The 21,560-nt window shown below is 47.0% G+C and overlaps 1 protein-coding gene across 1 annotated transcript in view; it reads left to right on the forward strand.

The window, feature by feature from the left end:
• The first annotated feature begins 187 nt into the window (after window positions 1–187).
• LOC139696854 (diacylglycerol kinase theta-like) overlaps window positions 188–21,560 on the forward strand; it is a 216,056-nt gene continuing 194,683 nt past the window's right edge. The window contains exons 1-2 of the mRNA XM_071595734.1: window positions 188–326; window positions 1,803–2,054. Of these exons, the coding sequence (XP_071451835.1) occupies window positions 188–326; window positions 1,803–2,054 (391 nt within the window). The remainder of the gene's footprint in view (window positions 327–1,802; window positions 2,055–21,560) is intronic.

The raw sequence follows: 21,560 nt of genomic DNA on the forward strand, positions 1-21,560 counted from the left end.
CGACGGCGACTCCGCCGGTGTTGTTGACGCTGCTGTGGCTGCTGGTGTCTGCTGCCGCCGCGGAAGACGGTGCGACCTCCGCTCCCCTCCGCCCCTACTTCTTTCTCTTCACCCACCCGCCCACCTTCTCCGACGGCCCCCGCACCCTCACCCCGACCCCGGCCCCCTTGGCCGCCCACTGAACCTTATGCCGCGGGTCCTCCTCGAGCGGCTCCGAGGGGCGGCCGTCGGCCCCATCCGAGGACGTCGCGAGGCCGAAGGCGCTGCCCCAGATGATGATGACCGAGATGCCACCGGCCCCCGCGGGCGAAGCCGGCCTCCGCGCGGTGACATAGCGGGAGAGTGGCGGTGCGGACGCGGTGGAGAGTGATAACACGCATATTGTAACAAATTTACACGGAGGAAAGAAGAGAGGTGCACACTTTCCGATCGTGCGAAAAGGAAATATATATATGTATACATATATAAATATTTAATGTATTTATATATGTATATGATATAAATAAACCGCCGACAAAGGAGACAAGTGCAGCAGTGATTTCTTTATTTCATTTTTTTTTCTCGCCACATTATAATTATTATTATTCCAGGGGAGGGAAGAGAAATCCTTCTTCCCTTTCCTCTCGTCGTGTGGGAGGGAAGAAGAGTCCGTTTCCCCCGGATACATACTATACATATGAATATATTTGTGTGTATATAATAATCCACAAAAAAGAAGGGAGAAGAAGGAAGTGTGTTTTGGTGTCAATATAAAATTATTTTCCGGGAAAAAAAGAATTGGTGCTCCGGAGGTGTTCCTCGGAGGAGAATATTTTTTTTTCAAAGAAGGAAACAAGGAAGGGGGTTTCGTCGCAAATTTTCCCCCACCTCCTTCCCCCGCGACCACTCGACTCTCCACACCTCCCCCCGCCCCTCACCCTTGAGCCTCCGTGAGAAGTGAGAGAGAAGAATAATCATTCATTTCCTCCCTCCGGACCACCCGCCACCCCCTTCCCCCCCAGCACACACCAACACATATTTAAAAAAAAGCCCTTGAACTCCCCCCCCCCCCAATTCATCCCGCCACAGAGTTTGAAGGAAGGAAATAACACATAAATAAGGAAAAAACCCATCAGGAAGAGAAGAAGGAAAGAGGGTGGACTTTTTTGGAGTACCTACCAAACCCCCCGCCCCCCACTCCAAACAGCACTCCCCCACCCCTGACAAAGAAAGTAAGGCACGTCCGGGGAATATAATTTGTCACTTGGGAAATAAACATACATGTGTATATGTTTATTTATTTATTTTAAATAAATAAATAAATATATATATATATTTTTTGTTAGTTTACACACGTACATGCATTGGGGGAATTGGAAGTCATAAATTTTGTCACAACAATAATAGCACGTATCGAGTGTTGTTTGCTGTTCCGCGGGATAAGACGGAGGAGGCTGAGGAGGACGGGGAGGAGGAGGAGGGAGGCGGTGGTGGAGGTGGTGGTGGTGGTGGTTGTGGAGGCGGTGGTGGTGGAGGAGGAGGCGGTGGGAAAGGAGGTGGAGGAAGTGGAGGAGGCAGCGGCGGCCGGAGGAGGCGCCGGAGGCGGGGAGGCAGCAAGAAGAAGCAGGGTGGTTCACGGGGACCCCTGTCCCTCTCCCTCCTACTCTCTTCCGGATTGGCCGCCATGGCGTCCTGCAGCGGGGGCGGAGGGGGCGGGGGCGTGTCCTCATCCTCCTCCTCCTCCGGGGGCGGCAGCGGGGGACAGCAGGGCGGGGGTGGAGGAGGCGGTGGTGGAGGCGGTGGTGGAGGAGGCGGTGGAGGAGGCGGTGGTGGTGGTGGGGGCGGCGGCGTGGTGCCGGGGGGCGGCGGCGGGGGCACCCTGTCGTCCTCCTCCGCCCCCGGGGGCGGTGGGGGCCTGCCGGGGGCCGGCGGGCCCTGCCCCAACACCTCCGCCCACCACCACTACCCCCATCATGGACACACCTTCTCCAAAAAGACCTTCCACAAGCCCACGTACTGTCATCACTGCACGGACATGCTCTGGGGCCTCATTCAGCAAGGATACACTTGCGAAGGTTAGCCCGGATCCATTTTGTTGTCATGCATCTCTCTTTCTTTTGCATACCCTCAGTTTAAACCCGTTTCGTTTCTTGTATGACATCTTTTTTATTTTCGTTAAATATTGAATCGTCGCCTCCCGGAGAGTCAGCGTGCAGTCTCTCGCCCTTTTTAAATCCGCGCATCAAATTCCCGATGCAATTTTTTTTCGTTTCTGCAGCCCGTGTGCTCCTTTGTGAGTGGGGTGTGTTTTGTGCGTGTGTGTTTGCGAAGCGTTTGTTTGCGCTCCATGCATGCCTAGAAGATTAATTTTGGCGAGTGTGAGCTGTCCCTCAAGGGGGGGGGGAGAGAGAGAGTATACCGTCCGGCTGGCATCAACCCTCAACCCAGACCGTTCAACCTCCACCCCCTCCCTACACTGTTTCCCTCCCCCTCGGAAAATGTCGTCGTCGTCGGGCCCAAGTCATTTGTTTGGTCTTCCAGATTAAGGAGTCGACGGCGACTCTTTTTATATTTTTATTCAGACGAAGAGGGAAGAAGGACAGGAAGAAATCCGCGGCCCCACTGTTGTGCTCCCGCGTCTCTCCGCGCAGAGAACCATCCATTTTATTTTACCACCTTTTTTCTGCGGGAAGAATTGGGGCGAGGGAGTGTGGATGAGGGGTGTGGGGGTCACGTGAGGAATTAGGGGGAGGGGAGGGCAGGGGAGTGAGAGGAGATGGGTGGGCGGGGAGAGGGTGGGAATGACGACGAAGGGCATTGAAGAATGGACATCGCACGAGGGTGAATGGGATGACGGGAGGGCTTCGATGAGGGGTCCCTCTTTACGCTTCTCTCGCTGTCGATCGCCCCGGGCGGAACCCGCGTCCCCTTCCCGCCCTCTCGGAAGTGTGTGGGCGGATTCGGGGGAGAGGTAAAAAGGGGGGGGGGCGATCTCTTTGGGTGGTCGACCGTTTCCCCCCCTACCCAGGAGATTCCCGAACCCATGAAAATCCTTCACCCCGGTCAAACCCGACCCCCCATTCAAAACCCCCTCTGCCCCCTCCCTACGCCCCCCAGCCCTCAGCCCCCCCGCTCATTTCTCACCCTCCGGGAAGGGAATAATGAACTACCTCCCGCTCTCCCTCGATTTCCGTGCGACAGGTCCTGGGTTGTGCTCCCACGAAACGAACCCTCTAACCACCACCCTTTTTCCCGTATGTTCCCCACTGGTCCTCGTTCCCCATTCTCGAAGGTTGGGGGGGGCAGAGAAACTAGGTGGCGGGGGGCATTCTCTCCCATGAGTCCGCGAAGGCAAAGCCGAGACGCGAAGGCGAGAGGGGGGGTGAGGGGATCTCAGACACGCACCCCTTCTCCCCAGAAACTAACACGGCACGGCAAAACAATGCCGTGGCGTGTGCCGAATCACCAACCTCAACCCCCCTCTACTTTCATTTCCACCCCCCTGCCCCCCCATCTTCCATAAAATGGCATTGGCGGCGGGAGGAATTAAACTTCTCTCCGTCCCTTTCCCCCCCTCCCTTCAGCCCCTACGCCGCCGGCCCTCCCCCTCCCAAAAGCGCCCACGACTCCCCCGATCAATGTGGGCAAGGACGTAGCAAGCAAGGAGTAGGCAGTTGCCGCTGCGGGCCTCCCCCCTTCTCTTTCCCTCCCTCCCTCCCCGAAACCCACCCACTCCATCTCCCATACTCTTCCCCTATCCCCCCTTCCCTTCACCCTCCTCTCCTCCCCACTCCCTCCCTCTCTCCCTTCCTTCATGTTTGATACGCCGACGCGCCTTCCCGAAACCTCCATGCAAAAGGATGGGATGGAGAATTTTTTCTCCCTCTCCACACCCTTCCCTCCTCCCCCGACTTGCTCGGGAGCTTTATTTTCTTTCTCTCTCATCATCATCCCCCTTCTCTTTCCCCGGTGGTGGATAGATACGAGAAGGAGGCATAGAGGGAGAGATTTTCGCTTAAATATCCTACAAGAACGGGTTTCCGTGAGGAACACACGCGTTAGGCCGGTCTGTCATTCCTTTACCACCGTACACCACCTCTCGCCTAACTGTCCCTCATGTCTTTCCACGTTTACGACACCAACACCAACCACCCTGCCCCACCTACCCCCACCAACCCACGGTTTTGGGTGCCTTACGAGCTTTTCTGGGGCGGAGAGTGTTCCGAGGGCGTGTGGGGGGGGACAGAGGAACGGGGGAATGCGTCGCACTAGAGGTGGGTGAATCAATGAGTCGACCCTTCTAGATGTTGATGGGGTGGTGGGAGATCGGGGCTGTGGGTGGCGATGTGAGGAGAGCGGGTGGGGGAGGAGGGGATTTATGGAGAACATGTCCTGGATATGGACCGTGCCGAAATATTCGTCGGCGGGGTTTGGGAGGTTGAGAGGAGGTGGTGGTGTGGTTGAGGTCGCGGAGATGGAGAGAGAAAGAAAGACGTAGCGTGGTGACACCGTTCCGAGAATAAGAGCTCGGGAATCGTCTCCGACCACCACGCCGGCATACAAACCCGGACACGACGCAGTCTCCCTCTCTCTACTGCATCGTAAAAAAAGGGTCGCGGGTAGTCCTTCAGGAGGGCACCCAGGGCGGCCCACGTTTTGAATGTATTGCAATTCTCATATGCGATAGAGGGGGCGACGTGAGAGGTGGAATACATAAACGTATATGTGCACGTGTTGAATGAGTGTGGATTGGGGGGAATGAAAAGGGGGAAGCGTGTTTTTCGGGGGGGGGGTCTCAAGGACGTCTATGGTGTACCTGTTTGTGCGCCAACTTCGCAACCCGGTTCTCTCCCTGTGTCCCCTTCACCATCTCCCCTCCCCCCACAGGTCGTCTCGTTAAACTGATGTTTTCTCAATTTCCATCCGGAACCGCATAGCAGCTAAGTCTTCCGAATCGACGTAGCGATTGATTTTTCACCGTCGGGTGCGCGGGGGATGGGTGTGTGTATTGGCGGGGTGGGGGGAGGGGTGAGTGGGAGGGTGCGGGGTGCTGGGAGGGTGTGGTGGAGATAGAGGAAAGGAAATAATCGGGTATTAGAAACGAGTAAAAAAATTTTTTTTTAATGATATCCCGTCATTTTTTATTCATCTATTTCCGCACGTCGGATGACCCCGTGATCGACCACGCGGCGTCCGGGGTATTCTTCCCTTCGATTCCGAGGGGAGACTCTCTCATCACGTCTCCCTTACTATTCATCCCGTCGCAACATGACGAGCGAAAAGGGATGATGATCGCGAAGGATGGAGTCTGACGAAAGGGGTGAGGCCAGCCGGCCGGCCGGCGAGAACGGTACCCACCCTCCCCTCCCCCTCAACCACCGTCCCGGGAATCCCGAACAAGGACGGACGGTGTCCCATCTTCCCTCCCGTTTCCTTCCCGTTTCTCTCTCCCTCTACCTCCCTCGTCTCCCACCGTCTCGTTCTCATTCGCCATGGGGGAGGAGTGAGAGGGGTGAAGGGAGATATCTGGAAGGGGGGAGTGGAGTGTGGAGTGAGAATGGGATAGGAAGAGAGAGAGAGAGAGGCCGTGTGTGAAACCGATAGGGATCGATACAAACTTGTGTGCACACACATCAGTCGAGAGAACGGGCGATGGATTCGCTTGGGAGTCTGGCGTGAAATGTAGGCAGGTACCCTCCTCCACGGTGCACGCATTTGTGCGTGGACAGTGCACGCGAAGACAAATAGTGTCCAAAATGCACGCAAGATCCACGCGCACGCCTTCGGTTCCGGAGTGACGTGGTGGGTTGAGCGCTTAGGTGGATGCCTACCTCACGGTCCAGGATTGGAATCCGGGACGTGATGCCCTTGAGCGCCTCCCACCTCAATGGCTGAACCCAAACCATGCGATACCACGTTTAAGTGCCTGACACAACCTTCCGGAAAAAAACACATGAAAAAGGAATGGTCCCAGTATCCGGAATGACCGATTTTCAAGCGTCGCAGGGAGGGGGGGGGGTCAAAACCGGGTGGGCTCAACCCCTACCTATCAGACTGACCTTTGGATTGATTAGTCCGGGTTTCCTTTTTATTCCGCTTGGAGCCATGAACTCCCTGCAGACAATCTATCTGATACGTATGCAGGAGGGGAGATACATAATATAAATTGATATTGATTGTTTTAGATGTTGCATCGATGATAAACATGTTTTTTCCATCGCTGATGACCCGGGTTTGAATCCCGAGGATGCCTATATATATGGTAGAATATCAAATCATTTCGTTTTCTTTCAAATAATATTTCTACCCTCCTTTCTTAGGATTCAATACGGCCTTCCTCATGGCTACTTGAACAAATTACTGCGTTGGAGCAAATACCCCAAGGAGCCATGCCCCTTTAATAAGACGCACACTCTATGCGACCAAACGAACGATTGTTATTACGGGTGGACGACCATGTTTTTGACGGTCCCTGGTAAATATTAAATATCCTAAAAACTATTGTGTCACTTTATGACATAAACAATTTCCTTATGCACTGCCTCATACTTTCTTTCACCTCCGAGATTCAAAAGCCTTTCCCGACATCTCCCGCTCTTACTTAACATTCTTTGTTAAATTACGACTTTCAGCATCTCACTTTGCCACCATTCCATGAAGTCTTGAGGTTTCAAATTTCAAGCATCTAAAAAAAACCCACGGTGATCACTCTAAAGCCTGTTTTGATAGGTGAGGGTAGAGGTCACATACTGAGTCCTATACGGTGCGCGAAATTCACATATCAGGGTAGGGGGCTTTTACTTGACCCTTTGATTGCTAGGGTTTCATGGGGAGGTCTGATACCCGAAAGGTAACGCAGCTTGGGTGAAGTGATAACCTATCTAACCGGGTTGGTTAGATAGGTTAGGGTAGAGCTCACCTAGTACTAAGCCCTAATGAGGGCTTCACATATTTCAGTATAATGAGGGAGCTAGTTCCTCTCCCTGTGTCACCAATGGTTTCCCCAGGAAGGTCGGGTACCAGAAAAATTAAACAGCTTGAGTTATTGAGGTGCCTTGAGGCGTCACCGAACCCGGGCCCTCTGCTTAGTGGTATCCCAGAGCTAAATCCACTGGGCTACCAAGTGGATAATTTGAATGTATTTAATTCCTCCAATTTGCAATTTCGCCCTGAAGCTCCTGGTTGCATGTAATACGAGAATGTGCACGAGATTAGCGTGACCCTAATTTGTCAATCATGGCTGGAAATAAAACCTTATAGTGAGTGAGTACTTGTGGGTTAATTTTGTCAAATGGGTGTGGACTGAGGAGTGAGCAGGTCAAAGAGGAATCTTCATCAGATGTAGATGAGTAAGTGTCCTGCATTGCTTTGTTCATATTATGAGAATGAATGAAAGTCAAAGCATCAAATAGATGAGGGAGAAGAGTGACGGTATGAAAGGAAAAGATAGACCATCATCGGATTTGAACCCGGATCCTCCTGCTCGGTACCTCAGGGCTATCCCCATTAGACTTCCACTCCGTTGGATATCGATGTAAAATTGATATTATTGGTGACTCGATATGTCGATCTGGGTGTGAGGGGGGGGGGGATGGGAGGATGGTCCCGAGGGGCTCGAGATGAGGGGCGGAGGGTTTTGTGACGACGTGGGACGAGGTGGCGGATGAGAGGCGTGGGTTTGGAACCGGAGGGCGGCGGGGAGAAGGGTCGAGCGAGGTTTTTCGCCCTCAAGGACGTTCTCAGGGGTGGCCACCGGGCGTGTACGTAGGTGGCATCCGGGCGGAGTTGGAAGCTCACACCGCATCCTCATCAATGAAGGGTGAGTGCACACTCCGTCGGCCTCTCCCGTCTTCCGCACTTCCCCCGGCGGTGCTGGTTGCTTCAATTCTCGGACAACGTAGGCTGGAGGTTAACGAGGAATTGTCATTTCCGCGGAATTGGGGAGGAAAATTGTCAATGTTCAGGTCGCAGAATCAATCATTTAAGCTTTCAATAGCTTATGGTCGGATTTGTTGGTGGGAAGGAGTTCGGTTTTTAGGGGACGCTCAAGTACTGGCGTAGTTATCCGTAATATGAGAGACCAGAATTCCGATGGTTGGGAACCTTGCATTTTATGATTTTATGAACCTACGAGTGATTCTATATTCCTTCTTCAATTAAGACCAGTCCTCGGAAATATATTCGTATGACTACATGCACATTTGTGATATCATGTCCCTAATTAGGATTCTGACTGATTTAAAATCTACGCAACACCCCGAAAGCCACCACGAGGGCGTGTGGTAGGGGAGGTGTTAGGGCACCAGTCATTGATGCACAGATTTGAGCTTATAAATAAATATGAATGTATAAATAAATATATATATATACATATGTATATATATGTATATATATATATATAGACATATATATACATATGTATATATACACATATACATACTCGCTCATATCCAAACACACCCATCCATATCATGCGATAATATATACATACATGCATTTACGCATCGTACAATAATACACACACGCATACAAATATGTACATATATATATATATATATATATATATATATATATATATATATATATATATATATATATATATATAGATGATTTCGTCGAAGTAACACGGAAGTATTGAATAACAAACTTGGACAGCAACAAACAATATAAGAACACGTAAAAAGATCACTCGCACGTTATTTCTTGATCATTTGGACGGAATTCAGCTCCGTCTTCATCGGAAGAAATAGAAGTAATGCTCCGATGAAGACGAACCTGAATTTCGTCGAAATGATCAAGAAATAGCATATGAGTGATCTTTTTATGTGTTCTTATGTTGTTTGTTGCTGTCCAAGTTTGTTATATATATATATATATATATATATATATATATATATATATTTGAATAAACGATGAAATAATAGGTATATTTGGCCAAGTAATTCCATTTTGCTTTTTAAGAGCAAAATATTTTTTATAAATATTTTATAGAGATCCCCGCGGATAACCAACGGAGTATCAGCAGCGTGCACCCTTGAACGTAATTATGTTGCTTTCTCAGGAATCCACCGAAATATGTTTACTATCGCATAATCCTCTAAAAGTAAATAAAATCAACCAAGCTGTGCGTTTGAATGAAGATGGACGATGTGAGGAGACGAATTTAACGTCCCTCGGGTGATATTAACAAAATCACTTCACATCCATTTTCTCTCAGCCGCCATTTACAGGATGGTAGAGGGTACGTCATTCCACACTGCATCATTTTAATAAATAATGAAATTAACTTGAAATGAATATTCTCGAAAGAAATGTCAAATTGAGGTAAGAATTTTCTCCGCGCCGAAGCTAGAAGGAATGAAGCAAGAACTTGTACATGTCAGAGGATGATGTGAGTTTTCGCTATTTTTTAATATTATTTCAAAAAACAACAAGTTCACCACCGGGATTTCAATGCTATTCTGCTTGACTTACAAGCTTTAGGAAGCGACCCATCTAAGATACAAATATCCCCTGAATAAATGAACGAATAATGGCATTAAATTAACGCTGAGAACATTTATAGAGTAATAATAAGTAAACGCAATAAGTTAAGGGATAAATTGAAATTTTCCTTTCGAGACAGTTAAGCGATACGAACGACTATGTCGATACCAATATGTGCCCAATATAGAGTGAATCGAATTATTTTTGGTTATTCCCTCGCGCCTGCAAGAAATGATTAATAAACAGTCCATTATGTAGGGCACATGAAGTCAATTTGGAGGAATGGGTAAATATATTTCAATAGCGAGCAAATATTACGATATAATTAGGAAAAAAGATGAATGCGGAAGGAAATCAGAAATGTCGGTCGTCATGACTGTAAGCGATACGATAAGTTAAAGATCCAAGGACTCGCGGGCGCTAAGATAGCCAAGTATCTAGGTCAGAAACATAAGAGTTAAGGGCTGAACTACTTGACCCCTAATGTATGACAAGCAGAGGCGTACAATAGTGTTTTCCTGGCAACAAGGTGGATTATCTTGTAAAAGATGAAAAAAATTAGGCCGGTGAGGCCAGACTAAAGGGTTACAGGATGGGCACTTCCTAGAACGCCTTGATTAAGCTTTAGACCATTCATTTAATTGCAATAGTTGGCAAATAAAGAAGTTATTATCCTCGTAGGGGTTCCAGTGATCCTGAATATTGTGCCGTTTTTTTATGTCCAAGCACATCAATATTTCCCTGAAGGATTCAATATTCACAGTAAAAATTTCCCCCGGTAATTTTTTAACATATTTAAATCGTCGAATCAAGCCAATTTATCTTACAGAAAAATGCGCAGGAATTAAAATGTAAATGAAAATCAAATCATAAATTAACATTTTCGCCTTCTAATAATATTGATGGTGGGCACAGTAACTTGAAGTAATCGCTCATTGATAAATAAAGAGCACATTGTGGTATTCCATCCTATTCAATGAAATAACGTGATCGGTTATCATGCTGACGACGATTACATCAAGAAACGCAAGCCATTGTAATCTCATGGTGATAATTTGTCTCTTCACGTTATTTTAATAAACAATTTCGAATCTAACAAAGTCTCTCTATTTAAATTCATACCTTCGTCAACCCGTCTTGGAATTTTGAGAGACACAATTCACAAAAAAAAACTTTCGCAAGCTGATTACGGAAGTAGCAGTGGAGCGATTCGCACGCAAAAAACCGTGGTAAGCTATTTAAAATCTCAAAAGAACCCTCAAGGGAATCCTTGACCTTGGTGACGAGTTCAAGATATCCGCATTTCGTCGCGAGGATCTTCACTCTCGAGTCCGCGGCCGACAAAACCGTCGCGACAAGAGTAGGCCGGACTCACCCCCCTCAGCTCCCACGGGCCTCGCTCGCGAAGTGGGGACTTTAGAATGTTTTCGGTTAACGAGGCATTCCAAGGTGTTGGGGAAAGAAAAGTGGTACACCTGAGCTCCAATCCTTCCCCTTTTTAACCCAATAACCCCCCCCCCCCTTTTCACCATCCAGTAAACGATGCCAATGAGTCATCGCGTGTCTGAATCGGTGGGAATTGAAAGGAGGAGTGCGGAGAGAGAGAGAAGTATAAGTCTCACATCAGTCCCGTGAGCACTTCGCGAATCGTAACACTTGTCCCTCAACACCCCCCCCCCCGAACTCTCCCAGCCTCCTCCTCCCCTCCCTCTTGATACGCAGTGTGATTACGACGAGGGTTCCGAGGGCAGGAGGGGACGACAGGGGAGAGGAAAATGGAGGGGACGTATGGTATCAAAAAGGTGGGATGGGGGGACGAGGACTCGAGGGAGGAGATAATGCCCACGTATCGACGGATTGGAGAGAGGTCGCTTACGTGGGGGAGGCGATGGATGGGGCCGATAGCATTGGCTCCTCGATCGGCGAGATTTTAACAACGAATGCTCATTTTCGGACCACCACATACGCATCCACCCTTTCCTCTCCGAACATAATCCCACACCCGATCTCCCCTCGCTTTCGTGAGGGCTTGGCAACAAAAGAAGGCCGAAATACGACGACGGCGATGCTGTCCTCCAACGTTCCCAGTACCCACTCTCCTGACGCTTCGTCTCATGCGTCGAGCTTTCCTTATCTTAAAAAAAAAATTCGGTCACTTCCGCGTCTCGCGTGCCCGGGTAATCGGTGGGGATCGGATTGGTATGGTGGCTAGCGCACCTGCTTCCCAACCCTCAAAGGTTGAGGCTCGGATCTCGGCGGTGGTAGAAACGTTTTCAGGAGTTTCCTTATCCATAATTGGGTGGGTGTCATTTGGAGAGCACTTCAAGTAGGGTGCGTCCGTCGTTTGGGACGTTTAATCGTGTGACCTCTTGACGCTTTTCGTTGAGAGTAAGCTAGTGACTGGCGTCGGGTTTTTCTGTACCCTTCTACCATTCCCCAACCACATTAAATACCTATCGTTAATGGCGCAACTGGCCTTACCTCTCATCTACTTCTACATCTACATAATACCCCGCAAGCCGCAAGGGCGTGTGGCGGGGGGTGTTAGGTCACCAACCTCTCGGTTTCCTCCCCTTTTTAGGATATTATTCGTATTACTACTGCTTCCAAATATCTCTCATCCTTTGGGGCATTTAATTTCATAGAATCCTTGTATTCCCAAATATCACAGGCACCCTTCACGTCGTTCCCTTCCATGGTAGGCAAATGCCCCTGGTTGTATCTCATGTTAAAAATGATTCCCTTTCGCTGTTTTTTTCTGAACTTTCCTGCCACATTGAATCGTTTAAACATTTTCTTACCATTGGATGGATCCATTAACCTTTCTAATTAACATTTCCCTATTTACTGGATATTCTGCTTCTAACAAATGTACCCAAATATTCTTGGTAGTTGTAAATGGCTTCAGCTGTCGGTTGCTCGCCTTAATAAGAACGGGTGTGCCAAGGTTCCAAACTGGGTCCTCCGCGTGTGTAGTTAACGACGCCTTCGGTTAAGCTGTCGTTCTGAATGAAAGTCCTTCCTCGAAAATCCCAATTCCCATCGCCTCGCCTTACTCCTTTCCCCATCCCTCCCTGTTCTTCCCCCCCCTTCTCCTATCCCCGTCCTTTTTTAATCTCCATTAAAGACCTGTTAATGTAGTCACGGAACGGTGCTATTTTCACGTCCGCGGTCCAAGTTCACCCGTTTCCGTTTCGCCTTTGTTTTTTTCCCTAACAGGCGCCTTTGCGACACGCCATCACTGCTCGCTGCGTATATCGTGCGTCGCGTGTCGCGTTGCCTACGAAGGCGTGGAAGAATGAAGAGTGGATGCACAGCGCCAAAGGGCGTAAAGGCTTCCATCGTTTCGTCGAGAGCACACCTGTAGTGTTTAGAACCTATTCTGGGTCCTCCCTGGACATTAGAGACCCCGAGCAGAAGGATAGGCACTAGGAGAAATCTGTATGATAGGGTAAAATCAATATTGGTGGTTGTAGCAATCATTTGGGGAGGTGACATACGACTGAGATTATCACCACCATTAGAGATAGGGAGACTATTTGTTATAAATATGATGATCAGGGAATGGGGAAGAATGTGTGGAGAGAAATCTGGCGTCGGTATCAACCTACTTTTAACGCAAGGAGTCAAGGGGTCACACAGTTTGACGTCCCATCTGACGGACAGTGGACTCTATGTTGAGGGTAGTCTCCATGTAAGGAACGCATTGTTAATGAGAATTTCTGCCACCACCAAGATCGAACCTGGGATATTGGGGTGTAAAGTGGAACACTGGACACCGCACCATTTTCTAATGGTGCGGTGGCTAGTGCAAACCTATACCCATTTGATAAATAAAAATGTGATGAGTTTCATATTATTACGGTTAGCGAAGTCTATGCTCACTATTGGGCTTGGTAATTTTTTTAAAGCCGTAACAACTCAAAACCTCTTTTTAAGGGTTTTCTCTTGACACGGAGGGAATTATTGTAGCCTTACATTATACGTACTTTTCTATGTGCGGTCACGGCGAGAGATTAAGCGAAACCTGAGTATCAAAATAACTGGCCCAAAGAATAATTATTCCCACTTGAAATTATATCAGTCCAATTTCTCTACGTGTACGTTTTGGAAATTTTTATTAGTGGTTGGAATGGTAATTCTCATAACCGTACTCCTGCTCCCGCTTGTAGGATAATATTCATGCATAGAATACGGAATTTTTCTTGTTACCCCTAAGCCCTGGCCCTAATTTCAAGTCTAGGACGGAATGCTCGCCGTTGTGATCAATTCCTTAAGGTAATTTTCAGGGTGAGGGGTGGATATGTCAATGATAACTAAGCAAAGGCACGGGTTGAGACTTAACCTCTCTCGCGGACTCCGATTGCCTGTGTGAAGGGGTGGATGGGTTGTCTGGTGAAGAAAAGTGAATTTACGTCATCGGGACCATCGGGAATGGTGATTGGAAGGGGGATATGATTGATTTGGCGGCTGATAACATCAGTTTCTCCGTTCATTCAGCTCCTAGACTCGATTTACGGTGGTTAAAAGCTTTGAGATATAGTCCGATCCGTTGTTAGACTTCGGGTGGTAATGAATTTGGAGATGCAAACCATGGCCCTCCGGTAAGACTGCCTTTTTGTAAGAGTAGGTTGATTCTAGATCTACACATTTCTCTTCCCATCCCTACTCCTCACCTTAAATGCATCTCATTATCTCCAAATTATATTCCTGTGATGCAAATAATCAGATATAGTAGGCCAGTGGATGTAACGTTCGAATATTGAAATGAGAGTCCTGGGTTCAAATCCTCTATGGTGCCCTAGTAAAGCCCCATATAACACTCGAGCTATTTGGTTTAATATGTACCAGAATTTGATGGGATTTTGAAGATGGTACAGGGATAGGAATCGGATGCAATAACCTCCGCCTTTAGGTCTTGAAGTAAGATTTCACTGTCATTGATGTTAACTATTTTTAGGGTGGACGACTGTGGTTTGAGGACGGCGCATATAGTTTTGACTATGTCGGTCGTCTTATTCTCAAGATAATTACACCACCCATTCAATTTTTCCCTTAGAAATATGCCAGGGGATACTTAGAGGCGTAAATGTGTGGCCTATAGGGATTTTTTTCAAGTGCAGCACTCCATTTTGGAAGGGATTTCATCTTAGGGACCATTTTGCACCCTCTGTTAAAGAACGAACCCCTCCTTCCTCGCCCTTTCCCTGATTTCACCCACAATCCCATTCTGTTCCGAGGAATCATATCCCCGCTCCATCCCAAATGGCTCAAGCGAACGACCTCGGCGACAGTCGGTCGACACGCCTCCCTCCACCCGGGAAATGTTCCGATCGGTCGGGAGTCCCAACGGGATTCACCATGGGGTGGTCGCGCGCCCCCCTCTGCGCAATCGATGCATATTTAGCCTTTATTAATTTCAACGAAACGCAAACACTAGTCATTTTCCACACGCTTATGATTTCTCGAAATCATTAATATAATAGAACCTTAACCCACCCCTCTGTAAGTCACATCGTGTCCTGAGTCTTCATGTTTTAGCACCCTTATTAGATCAAACATGTTCGATTTAAATTTTAAAGTCTGGTTTAGACACATTAACTGCTATGGAATGACAAGAATTTTCTGGAGATCGAATCTATTTTTATTAAAATTTTTTTATATTCTAAAGTTTAATAAATTCGGAGCATGAATTCGATGGTTTCTGGCTCCAATTTGTGGAAGTTCATGTACATTTAATGAAATTCTGACCATGTTTTTAACATGTAAGGTCCATTTTTGAAGTCCTTTTTAACACATTTGCAGTCTCTTTTAGACACGAGACAAAAACTAAAGATAATAGATGCGGTTTTGATGGATTGAGAGTGGAAATGGAAAAAGAATTAGTCGGATGATGGGGGTGGAGGTAGTTTTGACGGTTATATAGATGAAATCAAGAAGAGTTCCGCATTAAATCTTTAAAAATTGGAATAAAGAAGCAAGTGCTTTCATTCCAGTCGTGTTGGGATTTTTGCAGATCATTCAGCTATCGATCGGAAGACCCGGGTTCAATTCCCGTTTACTCCTCAGGGCAACCTAAAGCTTCACAATAGGCATGTGGATTTTCTGGCACCAGGTCTTTCTGGGAACCCGCAGGCTGAACGAAAGGAAGTCTCCTCCCCTCATTTTCCCTTGACCTGAGCGTGCGAATATCACATCGCACCCTGGGTTTCTGTTCATGAAATCGACCTTCGGATTGATTCTGCGGTTAATACGAACGTGACACGTCATCAACAAGTAAACATCCGACAGAGTCTTACTCCAACCCCGCCCCCTTCCTCCGCAAAAGGGTATGCACGCATTTAGTACGGGTGAATCTCCGAGGAAACATCCGGGAGGGATGGAGGGGAATGGAGAGACGCCCCACCAACGATGCGTGTGCAACAACCTAGCGTGCGTGCACCGGTAACCTTTATTACGTGCCCACCCGCGTGGTAAACCGTTTTTTTTGTCGTGTGCGGAGTGTGGAAGGTGGGTTTAATTATCCTTTAATATATTTTTCTCTCATGAGGGACGTGGAGATGTGCCCTACGCGGTTAGATGTTGTCCGGGGGGTGCGGGAGGGAGACTTATGCCTCGCACGGAGGCGGGGAGGCTGCAGAACGGGGGGTGAAGTGAGAGGTAGGTTGGCTTCAAGCTTCGGAAACTACTCCTCCTCCCCTCCCTCGATCCTCCACCCCCTTCAACTCCCCTCTTCCCCTCTCGCCCTAACTCCTCCCCCTGGTCCCCCCACCGTCCCTCGTCCGCAGCACCCCGCCCTCTCCTCCCCCACCACATCCACCGCCTCCCTCTCCCTCTCTCTCTCCAGTAACGGGTCGATACGGGAAGGGGACGAAGGGATATATAGGATGAGTTTTTAGTGTGGTGGGGAGGGTTAGCGGAGGAGGTGAGGAGGCGAGGGAGGGTGTACGGGAGGTGAGGGGAGGAAGAAGATGGGAGCAGAGGAAAGGCAGACGGAAGGGAGGGGGGTTGATAGAGAGGAGGAAGGGGAGAGGTGGAAATGGGATGCATTTAGTGGCCGTGCGACTTTTCAGGATGGGTGATTTTCTTTCCGTTTTATTTTTCCTTCCCCTCCCCGAGAGGAAGGGAAGCCCCTGCCCGTTTCTCTCTCTCTCTCTCTCTTTGTATCCCGTCTTCTCTCCAGGTTCGTGGGACATGCTTGGGACCTCAAAGAGGAACGCCCTCTCTCCTCTGTCCCTCCTTGATACGCAACGCTAAGGCATGGGTCGCGAATGGCGTGCTCGGCTCGTGGACGTGTTGTGAGTGGGCCTCAGAGGATTCCCAGGCCTTAATCGTGTGCCCTGGATCGTCTTTTAGCGGCCTGATCGGAGCTCGGCATACCCATTCAATCGTCCCCCCGATCTCTTTGCTTAAATGTGACGCAGAAAGAAGCAATCCCGTTTGGTATTTCCCTCTCCTTCCGCACCGCATTGCGATGAATACGAGTATTGTTCATTGCAATGATAGTTGACCGAAGATTCTAAATTGATGTTAGGTACGGTATCAGGTGCGTTATGGTGGGAAATCACTGCGGGAGGGTTGAAAAATATTTTCGGAATGATTAAAAGTATTGGGTGACAATCATTTCTGAATGGATACCATAATGTATCAAAAATCCTCTCAGAAGCAAATGTTTCATCCAAATCATAAGTTATTAAAAATGCAGATTTATTGTACAAATAGAATGGTCATTAATGACAACGCGTTTATGATAAGCAAGTCTTAAATATATTTCTGCGTTCACAATACGCGTCGGGATGCAATTTCTTTCACTGATTTAATGAAGCGAAGGTGCGACATGACTCTGATTGTCAATGGATCCTAAATTAACTCTGCTACTGCTAAAATAAGAGGGAGGGAGAAACTCCAATGGCCGTAATATATATTATTAGTATATTACGGCCATTGGAGTTTCTTTCCCCCTCTTATTTAACTGAGAGGCCGTAGAGCTCATTATTTCCTGCTCTACTACTGCTGTTTAATTGTGACGTGATACAATTTTGCATTTTCTATTTAATAAATGGAGAAATGCTTCAATGTTTATTATGATGAATAATCGCGAAGTTGTTGCAGGTTTACTGGCGTTCGCCTCTTGATCAATAGCGAGCCTTTGTTGGACCCTAATTTTTTCATATATTCTTCATTCTTCATTATATTCTTCAGCTCAAATTACTTTCTGCTTCAATTCATACCACCTACACTTCCTATTTTTCTTCCCTCTACCTTGCCCATAATTATTCCGTCTATATATGTATTGTGAGCATTATAGGATTAAAAATATTTATCTATAAGTAGACGTTGCATATCAATTTTAGGATGAAAATACATTAACAACTTTTGCTCCAAGTTATCATATATTGAACCACGGAGGAAGGCAATTAAAGGGTTCAGGGGAGATATTGCTTTGTATCCATTGGCGTTATAGGAACAGAGTTGATTGTGTGAGAAACAGAGTCATGAACAAAAATTAATCAGCATTCCACCTTAAAGTCTTTTGCAGTGAAATGAAAGATAAAATTAAAATTGTGGCGATTTAATCACCGACAGCTGAGTAGGATGACAGTCTGCGTGCGGCTCATGTGCTTCCTACTAGCACGGTGATCGTTGCTTCTAATTAATTTTTGACTAATTATTGAATTTCTGTATCTTAATTTTTTCCCACTAATGAGCTTCAAATGTGCGCTATGTTGTCTTGTGAAATTTAGCGGAAAATAATATCTGTGCATATTTCAGAATAGCTAACTAAATCAAGAGGGCTCTGCACGAGCTCTCTCTCCTGTGGGGCACGCAACACACTTTACATAAAAGATTCAAGGATTTGCCTACCTTCAAGGAGGCGACTGCTCTTTCCATCTTTGCTTTCCTTGGTCGACGAACTATTTAAATGTATCGAATAATCTTGCATCCGGTTACTTAATAAGTAACAGGCTTTACTTTATAAGATACTGTTATGTTCAGTTGTCATGGACTGTATCATGGGTGACACATTTACCAAATCTGGGCTGGATGTCTCATTCTCCTAGCTAATTGCACGTGTTGAATATATATATATATATATATATATATATATATATATATATGTATATATATATATATATATATATATATATATATATATATATGTGTGTGTGTGTGTGTGTGTGTGTGTGTGTACACACACGCACATGCAACGCTTACTCTGAAAATAAATTGAATTTTTTTCTTTTCAATGCAGAAAATTATACATATGCTTCTCATTGATTGAATTGAGCAATCGTGGCCACATTTCCATCTAATCCATTGCGCTGTATGTAATCTGAAAATATCTACATTAAAAATGGTACAACATGCTTTACATGTAATAAAAATATATGTAATTAACAGCGAGTGTTGGACTCCAGTATCATGATATGGCATTTATTGCTCAAGCAGATGCTTCGGATTTATCTACCACCGCAAATGTAATTCCTGGCATCACATCTACCGCAAGGCAATACCAACAGATAATTCCATTTGTGTTTTCTATTTATTTTGCGAAAAAAGTACTTTTGGTGATTGGGCATTTATATACTAAAAATTAACCTCAATATCAACTTTCAGTAACATTACATTTAAAAAATCTTCCGTAGAGACCTGACTGTTTTTAATCCTATCCAAATACTTGTGTCCTCTTCATTTCCATATCCAATGTATTTTCACATGTAAGTGTGTACACGTAATCACATACACGTGTCACATGTAATTTATTAGTTCTTCACAGCTATTGCATCTGGTAAAAATCTGAAACAATTTTTCGTGGATAGTGGCTCAATATAGAGAGGGCTGGACAAGGACGATTTTCGGGAAACCTCCGCGTTCTTCTGGCATGTAAGAAGTGCAAACTCAAACAAACAACCACGTGATATTGGGGAAAAAACCAGTCCAAAGTTACCCGAGAATTCAGTTAGGTTCCATAGCGATACCTTTCAGTTAATTTAACCTTGGGTGGCCCTCTGAAGTCAGGATATTTCATGAGAGGTTTGTTTATGAGATGGCCTTATGAGAGGCTTGGTTTTCACAGAATTCGGAAGGTGATTGAATTTCAACTCAAAATGCATAAATTTTGGTGATAATTTAAAAATCGTTTCCCTAGTTGCGAGATTAATGAGCCGAGGTCATTTTTAAAAAGATACTTCACGCATAGCAGTGGAACTGTAGTTACGAGATAGTGGACTATGGGAGATGTGCGGATTGTCCAGTTACAGTTTTTTCTACCTATTAGTGCGTAATGATATGCCAAATTCTTTGAAGTCTCCTTTTGGAATTGTTGGTTGTCAATACTATAAGTTTTATAGATTGTGTGACACCCGAAGCAACGCTCTGTGGGTTGCTTCGGGTGACATGACCGACTTCGATGCCAATCTATCAATCAATGCGTTAGCTTTGAGATACAATGATGCGTCAGTATCGGATTTAGTGTGGCAATTTCTTTTATAAAGTGTGGGATATAACAGAATGTTTCCCAACTCTCATGATGCGATTCTACAAAGTTCGCGGACCACCATCGACTGTGTTCCCGGCCGATTTTCGAGACCTGCAAAAACGTAACAGGAAACCAATCCGTACTCTAAGCTCCGGGCGATAATTGTCACTTCGTCAGTTTCTTTGGCCTCCGTGTCGCGAAGAAGGGAGGTCCCCCTGGCGTATGGGGAGTAGGGTGGGCGGCTGGTTAAATAATAACGAGGAAGGGAAAAAAAAAGTGTGGAGAGTATGATGTAACAAGTAGCCCCCCCCCTCTCTCTCTCTATAAGGTCGCCTTCGGAACGTGCGGAGGTCGTCCAATAGACTCGATCGTCAACGTTGGAGGGGAGGTGACGACTTTTATCTGTGCAACCCTTCCCACCCCCATGTGCCCCGACCCGCGAGACCCTTCTCCCCTCTCCCGCCCCCTTTGCATTATTATTTCCTTTCTCGCGTGTATTTTTTTTTTCGGGTGGTCGCGATGAAGTGGTCCCCAAGCGAGCACTCCATTCCCTTCTACGGGGGTGGAGAGGTAGTGGGAGGGCGCCGGGGTCGGCCGGGGGAGGGAAGAGTGGTGGGGAAGGTGGAAGGGTAATGGGGAGGGAAAGAGGGGGAAAGGGGTCGATGGGAGAGGGGCGCGGGAGAGGGGGGCGTTATTGGCGATGAAGTGAGGTTAGGGAGCCAGGGGAAGGGTGACGGCGGAGAAGGGAGTGGTTGGGGGTTTGGGATAGGGATGGTGGGTGGGAGGCAGGTGGGTCCCTTCCAGGGGTTAGAGGGGAGGATGGGCTTGCTGGTTGGGCGTCACTGTCTCTGGGGTGACGGGATGGAGCAGGGAAGGTAGAGGAGCAAGTGGAGCGGGTAGTGGGGAAAGGTGAGGTCTTTTAAGAGGATCGGCTCCCGTTGAGAAAAATGGGGGTTTTCTAACGTTACCATTCTTTGGGGAGGCTTCAAGGTCTGAAACACTTCTTTTCGTCCCCTCTCCCCCAAGGACGCCTGTGAGGGTTCCCTCCCTGACCTGGGATTCCGATAGACTCACATCACGGCACTCCCCGGTGTTCGAACAGCCAGGGTCTTCGCGACCATTCACCATGATTAGAAACCCACACCCTCATGGGCCTCGGTTGTGTGCATTACCCGTCAGATAAGTCGACGAGAGTACTATCACAAAGTAGCATTCTTAAGATTGAAATGTGATTTCTTTAGTGAAAGCGTAACTCCTCCCAAATTCCTCGCCTTTAGTATGTCCGATTCGTTGCAATATTACATATCATTAGTGTTAACATCCTTCAAGCAGGTTGAATGAAAAGCTACAATCTGTCCCCCACTTTGCGATTCTGTATCAGTCTTGAGTTATGCATTCATAGGTAATTAAGGCAGAGAAACTGTCTAACGCTCACCTTTAGTAGTGATTGCAAACGTTTCTTTGGTTTATGTCATTTGATTTGCTATTTCACGATCACCGATTATAATTCGCGAGCCACTGAGACAATAATAGGAATATATTTTGCGTTGAATGGTTAAAACACAAAAATTAAATAATTTTGAGACCAGATAGAAGTTTAAGGGGTCACCTCCTT

Source organism: Hetaerina americana, unplaced genomic scaffold (assembly GCF_022747635.1).
Source record: "Hetaerina americana unplaced genomic scaffold, ioHetAmer1.1.p SCAF_7, whole genome shotgun sequence".
Taxonomy (NCBI): Eukaryota; Metazoa; Arthropoda; class Insecta; order Odonata; family Calopterygidae; genus Hetaerina; species Hetaerina americana.